The 8,506-nt window shown below is 53.2% G+C and overlaps 1 protein-coding gene across 1 annotated transcript; it reads right to left on the reverse strand.

Moving 5' to 3' along the window:
* Positions 1-374: 374 nt before the first annotated feature.
* Positions 375-3,795, reverse strand: CBLN1 (cerebellin 1 precursor). Its single transcript, XM_043599149.1, has 3 exons — positions 3,513-3,795; positions 3,252-3,371; positions 375-1,976 (listed from the first exon to the last, which is right to left on the reverse strand). The coding sequence occupies exons 1-3, from the start codon at positions 3,774-3,776 to the stop codon at positions 1,779-1,781; spliced, it is 582 nt and encodes a 193-aa protein (XP_043455084.1). The 5' UTR covers positions 3,777-3,795; the 3' UTR covers positions 375-1,778.
* Between the last annotated feature and the right edge of the window lie 4,711 nt (positions 3,796-8,506).

An 8,506-nucleotide genomic window follows, 5' to 3' on the forward strand; every position in this document is an offset into this window, starting at 1 on the left:
AGCTATCCCTCGCGGGACCCTGGGCACTGGGGATGCGAAGCGTGCGGCAAAGGATGCCGGCCCCTGGCTTGTGCGCGGAGGAGAAACATGCCCTCATTTCAAGGAAGGCCGAGTGCTCGGTGAATTTCAATCAGAGGAGCCGCAGTAATAACAAGAAATGTTCCTTATTGTGCAATTATTACCCCCTTCTCTCCAACCCCTAGGAGCCAATAAAATTCACCCCCGAACGTCCGGCCAGGAAAAATCTTCTAAAAGGACCAAAGCCAGAGGCGCCAATCCAGGCCCAGGCTCTTGCCCCAGGACTTTGGCCTCCACCCGCTTTCCGCTTTCCGGCGCCCGACCTCCCCGAGGCTGAAGCGACTGGGTCAGACTTCTAGACTTAAAACGAAGTCGTTTATTTCAGTTTTGCTTTCACATTATGTTCCGATACAATCAAACCTCCTGGACGAACCTCTCGAACGAAAGTCCTGCGTGGAGCGCAATCACAGGTCCTGGGCGCCGGGCTAGTACGGCGGACGGACGCGGGATTCAGAGGCGCTGGTATAAAACATAAAGCTGCTCCGGGAAATGTGGGGCTGACGGTTCGGGACATCCAGGGGCGGAGGCGTGGGAAGCGTGCCGACTCCTCCAGTTGGGATTATTCCTGATGTATTTGGACTTCGAAAAAATCCCACTTCGCTTCCAGGCCGGTAGTGTCTCCTGGCCAGGCAAGATTTTGGCCAAAGCAGGGAGCACAGGCGAATGCGGGCTGGCTGTAGGCCTGGCGCAAAAAAAAAAAAGCGCAGACCGGCTTCGCTAGAAGCCCTCAGGCCCAGGCCTTCCCACCAAGTCCCCGGCGCCTCTCAGCCTTGCGCTTCCACAACCCGCCCCCAAACCTCGCAGCTGGGGAAGATGCGGAGTTTAGAAAGCTGTTTCAGAAAAATAAAAGTCCCACTTCAACTTTATTGGGTTAAAGCAAAATTAAATCTTGGCTATTCACACGTATGTTACAGAGGACGAGGAAGCGTCCGGAAGAACCTCCTGGCATTTAGTGGAGCCACAGAACACGAGGGCATTGACAAGCATCAGAACATCAAGCAGCCTTAGATTTCACGATCACTCCGAATAGGACATAGAAATACGGAAATACAGCCAGTTTCCACTGGGAAGAGTTCTTTGAATACAAATGATATATATTTATATATATTTTTGAACCAGTCACCACTAAGGTTAAGTCCTGTCTCTGCTAACAAGCAGCGGAGGACACAAAGTATCTTCAGCTAATTAACTCTTGAGCGGTGTTTTAAGAGCAATGCTTGCCAAATTAAAACTACCTCCCCCATTCAAAAAACAAAACAAAAACCTTATTCCCCTCTCCAAACTAAAAAAGGGGGAGGAGTATATTAGATTTCAGCAGGTGGAAAGATTCCGAGGGGGCTGAGGAGGAAGATATTTCACGTTATACAGTGAAATACAAAGTTTCTTTTGTATAAATTTTAGGGAACATGAACATGGGGGTAAGAAACAATGACAAGGCAGTCTCTCTTTCTTGATTACTTCAACCGGAATGGGGGAGGCGAGTTTATTTTTGGAAATGGGAGTGCGCAGAGCTAAGCAGAATTTGCTTCTCCTAATGAGGAAACGGACAAAGTTGTCCCACCGGCCGCTGGTGCACACCTTTTACCCGGATACAGCTGGGGACCATGTAGGAAGTTTCCAGTCTTGCCGTCTTCTCATTCCCCCTCCTGCCTTCCTCCTGCCTTCGCCCTCTCCCTGCCTCCATTACGGTGATGAGCCAGTCAGAGGGGAAAGACCAGGAATCCAGAGAAGGTCGAGTACTTCCAGCCCCCCATCAAGTTCCCCCGCTCCAGCTTGAGGTATGCTCGGTCGCCTTTCTCCATCTGGATGAGAACTCCATTGCTGGCGGCCTCCCGGGTCACGTCCTGGTCACCAGCAAAGGCTGAAATCACCGGCCACCCGTTTAACATGAGGCTTACCTGGGAAAGAGAAAGGCCTACTTCAGAGGCGCAACAGAGGAGGGTACCTAAGCAGCAGTGGAGATGCGAACCTTCCCCGCTTGGCTAACAACCACAAAGGCCTGGGAGCATGGTGGAAGGGGGTGGGTGGTTTAAAAAGGGGGCTCTGCAGCTTACTGCTGAGGGACCAGTGGGGCGAAAAACAGCCAATCTGGGTGACAGGAAGGGTCTGCCCCCAAAATGGGAGTCGCTTTCATTCCTAAAGCGCGCCAAGCAAAGCCTGACTGCGTTCTTTTACCCAGCTTAACGAACCCATAGGCAGCTCTGGTGTCCCAAGACATTCGCTTCCACCCCCATCCCTACCCCCTGCCCTACCCCGCTTCAAAGAGAAACTCGGGCAACTGGAGTTTCCGGGAGAACCAAGCCAAACCAAACCCTGCTTCCTCCCGGTCCTAGCTGCCTGACACAGTGGAGACACGGTAGGGAAGCTGGGCAAGGCTTCGGACTGATGAGAAATTCTGCCAGGGCTGCACTCTGTGCTTCATCCCCAGAACCGGCCGTGCCATCACCGCCTGGTTTTGCCCTTGCGGTGGCATCAGCAGCCAAAGGCCCAGCGCCCTCTCCCCAGCCGTGCATCCTGGCTCTTGTCTTTGCCCAAAGGAAACCTGGACACCTTTGGGAACCTGGAGGGACGGTGAGTGCTGACACGGGCACAGCTGGAGCCCAGGGGGGAGCAGCACTACACCCGCCCCCTGCTCTCTCCACCCTTCAAGCGCTTGGGCTCAGCGCCCGCCGGTAGTTCAAAAACCCAGAGTCTCCAAAGGGATGCCAGGAGCACCCTTCCCATCCCGGCCCGAGCGTGGTGCTAAAGGCAAGCGCACAGGAGTCCAGGCTTCCGAGCTGGGACAGAGAATGAGGATACGGTCTGTGGAGCTGAAGGCAACGGTCGCAGAAAGCTTCTGGAAAGAGGAACTGTCTTTGATGCTAACCAGCAACCGCTACGGGAAATCCCTGGTATCCCCTAGGAAAAGGGGAAGAACCTCTTTGGAGGGGCCCAGAAGGCGAAGGCAGGAAACTCTGTGTGGGAAGAGGACTAGGTTCCAAGAGCCGGCGAGAGAAGAAAACAAGAGACAGTCCAAGCCACAGAACTATGAGGCCCTGCTACTCGTCCATCCAAGCAACCCCAGGCACATGCAGCTGCCCCTTCTATCTCCCACCCCCCATACGCCCCGCTCCACTCCAGCAGGTAATAGCCCTCTGCCGGGCCCGGGGCCTGACCCTGAGGCAGCGGCTGACCTGAATGGTCTGTCTGTTGTAGACTTTTACCACGTGGAAGTTAAAACTGTAGATCCCTTTGCGCGGGGCGATGAAAGTACTGCGTTCTGAATCAAAGTTGTTCCCGATGTTCACTAGTACCTACAATGAGACGGGAACGAAGGGAAGTAGACAAGAGTCAGTCCCGAACTCCTGCTCCCGAGGCTCCGCAGAGCCTTGGAGTGGATCGAACATCAACCCTCCACCTCTCCCCCTCGCAAACCAATCTGATGGAGCGCTCACCTGGTCAAAGTAGATGATCATAGTGCGATTACTCATCTCGGACGGCTCGTGGTTGGTGCTTCTGATGGCAGAGAAAGCCACCTTGGCGCTGCCGGAGCGCACAGAGATGCCGAGAGCTGTGCCCGTGGGATCGGACGTGGGGTTGGAGTCGCACACCACCAGGCACTTGCCTTCCAGCACGATGGGCTCCGTCTCATTCTGCCCGCGGGCCGGGCCCGCCAGCCACGCCGCCCCCAGCAGCAGCAGCTCCACGACGCCCAGCATCGCGGCGCCGGCGCCCACCCCGCCCCCCACCCCGGGGGCTGCCTGCGCCAGCCGCCCCCCCGCCCCAACCCCACTCCGAAGCCCCCTCCTCAGCTCCGTGCGCAGCTTCGCAGATGCCGCTCTGGACACTACTGCTCTTCCTTGCACTCCGTGGCAAGCGTGCCCCCCGCGCGATGCTCCTGGAGCCCCTCCCGGGCCTCAGGGGTGCCGCGGCTGCCCAGCCGCACTTGGATACATAGCCGCTGCCGCTCGGTCCCCGCTGCTTCCGCCGCCTCCTGCTCGCACCCGCCGCTGCCGCCGCCGCCGCCGCTCTGAATTATTGATGCAGCCGGCGCTGCAGCCGGAGCGGGCGGAGAGCGCGCGCCAGGCACAAAGGCGCGGACCACGGCCTGGCCCCGCCCCCGCTGCCTCCCAGCCCGCCTCCCTCCACAGCTCCGCCTTCCCACTGGCCGAGGCTCCGCCTCCCAACCAATCCTAATGCGCCGCGCTCCCCGCTGAGCCAATGGAGGCGCTGTCCGCGCGCGGCCACCTGACCCCGGGCACCGTTGTTATTAGGCGCGGCGAGGCGGGCGGCGCGCGGCAGCAGGGTTGGGCTCTGGCCGGGAGTCGACTGAGGGAGCGAGGGCCGGGGGCGCGCGCGGGCGCGCGCGCGCCCGCGCCCGGACCTTCCGCCGCGGCCGCTAGCTCTTTCGCTTTCCGCCTCAGGCCGCGGTCTTGTTCAGCCCTCTCAGCCCTTCCGCGCGCCTCCAATCGCCGGCCCGCAGGTAGGAGGCGGCGCGCGCGCCCAGGTCGGGAATGGAATCAGCCGTGCGGGGGGCGCCCGCGTGTCGGCGCGCGGGGCGGGAGGGGAGCGCCCCCCAGCGGGCACAGGCGCGAGGGGCAGCCAGCGCGCGGGTGAGCTTGAGCGAGCGAGCCGGCCGGGCGACCCGGCTGCAGGGCGCGTGCGTGCGCGGCGGGGCGGGGGCGGGGCGGGGCCTGCGCCGTGGCCTCCCGGGGAGGCGCAGGTGCCGCGGTCCCAGGCCGGCTCACCGGATCCCGCGCCAGCCTCAGCACCTGGCTCCGCAGCCCTCGGCCACCGGGATGGAGCTCGCCCAGCCTCCCTTGCGCCCCTCTCCAACCCCCCTGTCTGCCGGCCACGGGGTCCCTTCCTTCCTTCCTTCCTTCCTTCCTTCCTTCCTTCCTTCCTTCCTTCTTTTCTTCCTTCCTTCCTTCCTTCCTTCCTTCCTTCCTTCCTTCATTTTTTCGGGATAGATCTTTGAACGTGTACGAAGTCGCAGGCACTGGGCCAGGCGCTGAGGATGCCGTGGCGAGCCAAAACAGACGAGGCCCGCCTTGGTGACTCTTTAGGCAGTAACTAGTACAGTGGCGTCGCACGCAGGCTCATTTATCTGATACCGTTTTCTCTTTTGCACTTACAATTTATATATTGCATCCGTATTTTTTCAATATATTGTGCACCTTTACTACTTGTTTTAGCCACACGTTCCTGCACATCAACGTTGAGTGTAGACACCAAATCTTGTGATGTATGGGCGATTTTTCAAGAGTAATTATGACCCTCCAAGAATTTTTGCCTCACTTATTGACTTAGAACTTTACACACACACGTAATCTCAAACAGGGAAGTAAAAATGCAGTTTTGCTATGTGGCAGGCAGAGGGGAGCTGCCGAGAAAGAGAAAAGGGCGCGTTCCAGCCTGAGGTGCCGGCAGGCGGAGACCTGAGGGATGAAAGTCTGCAGTTAACCAGGCGGAAGCAGAAGGGCGAACGGACCTCTCGGTTGTGTCCAGAGCAGAAGTGCCAGCTCCCGACCCTAAGCAGAGGCGGGTTGGGTTGCTGGCCATCGGGGCACCTGGCGCTCGGGTCACCCCTGTGCGACCTTGAACCTGAGTGCTCAGCCAAGCCAGAATGGACGTTCGGCTGGCTGCAGCCAGGCGCAAGCGCTGGGACCTGCAGGCGCGGACTGCCTGCACCTTCCTTTGGATCTCCGGGCTCGCTGCCCACAGGGTCTCCTGCCCCTGGGGTACTCGTTCCCCCACGCGGGGAAACCTGTCTTGGAATCGCCAATTGCCACACCTTTCAGATTCTCAGCCTTTGTTTCTTTTGAGACTTTGATAGCTGTCTAAAGAATTACCTTGGGGGAACCCCAGCTCCGACCCCCGCCTCTGTTTGGAGGACCACCGGGGTCACTGGGCTCGCCAAGAAAAAGGAAAGGGTGGGGAAAGAGGCAACAATTTTACTTTAAATTAAAATGACACAAAAATATTTTTTCAACTCCGATCTTTCTGAGACATCCCCAGAAAGCCTTGCCAGCTGCGATTACACCTAATGTGAGAGCATGAACTAGTTTAGGAGGTGAGAGGTGAATAACGAGACACCATGCAATATAGCGGCCATCCAGTATAGCTGGAAGCGGTGGGGGGGGGGGGGCGGGGTCCCTGGAGAAGCACTCGTGTAGAACCAACGGTACACTCTTCAGTCAGTCATTGCACAGATATTTCCTAAGTACCGGCTCTGTCGGGGAAAGCCAGCTTTTATGGCGCTCACAAGCAGGACTGAGATTACCTGGAGGGGGTTGGTCGCCAGCCCTTTCCTCTTCTTTTCATGGTGAGGCTATAGTAGGGCAGAGCCCAAGCCTGAACTGCCATCCCTATGCTGGTGATGCTCCATCTGGCATCTCCCATCTCAGCCTCTCTGCAGCCCAGGCCTTTCATACTGAATGCCTGTTGGACCTTTTTGCTTATACACCCTGCAGGCATGTTTAACTGACCCACACTTTGTCTCCTTCCTTGCCTCCCAAATTCTGTGCCTTCCTTCTTCACCTATTTCAATGACAACAGCCACACCCACCTGGGACCCCCACATCTAATTTGATTCCATCTCTATGTCCTATTGTTTGAATGATTCTCATAGGGCTGCCTATTTGGCATTCATCTTTCTGGCCCAGGCTACTTCAAGAGCCTCCTAATTTATCACTGAGGGATTAGTGCAACAATTGCACCCTGGCTTTGCTAGATAATGTTTAATCTTCCATTTGATGAATATCTTTTGAATGCTTTGAGGTATCCTCCTCACTCCTCTGGCATTCTCCATCCCTCTTCCACATGGTATATTTTCAAAAAATAATGAATATTAATTTAATGTTAATATTTTCTGAGTTGTGAGGATTAAAGGAGATAGTATATAAGGGGAGGGAGATCCATTAAGCACCTCAAAAGCAGTCATGTTTATTTTTAGCATTGTCACATTTTAGACTTCGAATTCTTTTAGCTGCAAGTGACAGAACCCATTCAAACTGTCTTAAGTATAAAGGAGTTTATGTGGTTAATGCAAGAAAGCCAATGGGTACATCTTGCCAGTGGAAATATGGCTGGATCTACCAAAGTTATTATGATCTTTCATTTCTGGCTTTGGCTTCATTTTCAGACAAGTCTTTTTCATATGATAGTCCCTTAGATGCTACTGCCAACTTAGTCCTAGCAAGAAAGAAAGAGTGCTTTTTGTTTAATATTTGCAACAAAAGTCTCAGGACAATCTGAGGTGCTAGCCCCTGTCTGGGCATGGAGAATGAACCACTCTCCTGACTGAACTTGGATTCAGGTGTCTTCCTCTGAAAAGGGGTTTGTTAGCCCCACATTGTCTAGGCTAGGGACATTCTCCAAAGAAAAATTACAGAAGGGATGCTGGCAGGCAAAAACAACGTATGTCTATTTTAGTCTCTCTCAGAGGGTTGGATGCAATATATTTCACCCCAAAACAATGGTGATGAAGATGGATACAGTAGCCAGAACAATAGATAGGTTTGTCTTGGTCCTTTTGGATCTTTAAGACCTCAGCTAAACATGAAATTAGATGCTATCAACATGATGTTACTGAAGGTTTAGCTTTGAAGCGTGGATGCACTTTGAATGGTAGAGCCACATAAGTACAAATAAGTAATTGTCACATTCTATTCCAAAATATTCTTTTGACAACATTATATTGGGATTGGCTTTTTCTATTCATCTTTTAGGTTCCTAAAAAGGTGAAAATTTCATTTCTTTGTGGATAAGCACCTAAAATTCTTTATCGTTTATCAATTAATAAAAAGAAATGGAAATTTGAGAAGGTCTAAAAAATAAAAAAGGTCGAGTTAGGTCATATTTGAAATTTAAGACTTTAATCTGCTAAGGTTTTTCAGGTGTTGAACTATTGGTAAAATATTATAAAACCATCGATCTGAAGCATTTAATGTATCATAGAGATTTAGGCAACTTAAAAGATTGCAGATGATGAATGTGCTGTTATGTCCTTTACCTGCTGCTCTAAATTCAGCCTTCTGTTTTGGTGAAGTAAAAGGTTTATTACCTTTCACTGTATTCTGAATTTCCCACCACAGTGCATTTTGAGAAATGAATATTAACAGCTGTCTTGATCCCCCATCGCCCCACATCCTGGGGAAAATACAATCTATTGTTGGAATAAGAGAGCATGTTCAGGAAAAGGGGAATATTTTGTCACAGGATGTGCAATGAACTCATCCTTTTATTAAGTCAAAATGGATTCTCTAGTGTTTATATACATCAAACAGTGTTTCTTCTCTTGGTCATGGTTCAAAGGCTCCAACATACAATTCCTTAGTATTTAGTCAATTTGCCTATAAAGAAGAAGAGAATGGCTAGTTTGTTCTAAAGTCTTAAATTTAGTATTTCAAGGGTCAAGGTCATTTCAAATTAAGCTTGGATCAATGCT

The sequence above is a fragment of the Prionailurus bengalensis genome, chromosome E2 (genome assembly GCF_016509475.1).
Source record: "Prionailurus bengalensis isolate Pbe53 chromosome E2, Fcat_Pben_1.1_paternal_pri, whole genome shotgun sequence".
NCBI classification, from domain to species: domain Eukaryota; kingdom Metazoa; phylum Chordata; class Mammalia; order Carnivora; family Felidae; genus Prionailurus; species Prionailurus bengalensis.

Excerpts from the sequence above, each read along its gene's own strand:
- CBLN1 (XM_043599149.1), bottom strand. The coding sequence starts at position 3,776 with ATGCTGGGCGTCGTGGAGCTGCTGCTGCTGGGGGCGGCGTGGCTGGCG. Across the intron at positions 3,372-3,512 it reads TGATCATCTACTTTGACCAG|GTACTAGTGAACATCGGGAA; the intron begins GTGAGCGCTCCA and ends GTCTCATTGTAG. Across the intron at positions 1,977-3,251 it reads ACAACAGACAGACCATTCAG|GTAAGCCTCATGTTAAACGG; the intron begins GTCAGCCGCTGC and ends TCTCTTTCCCAG.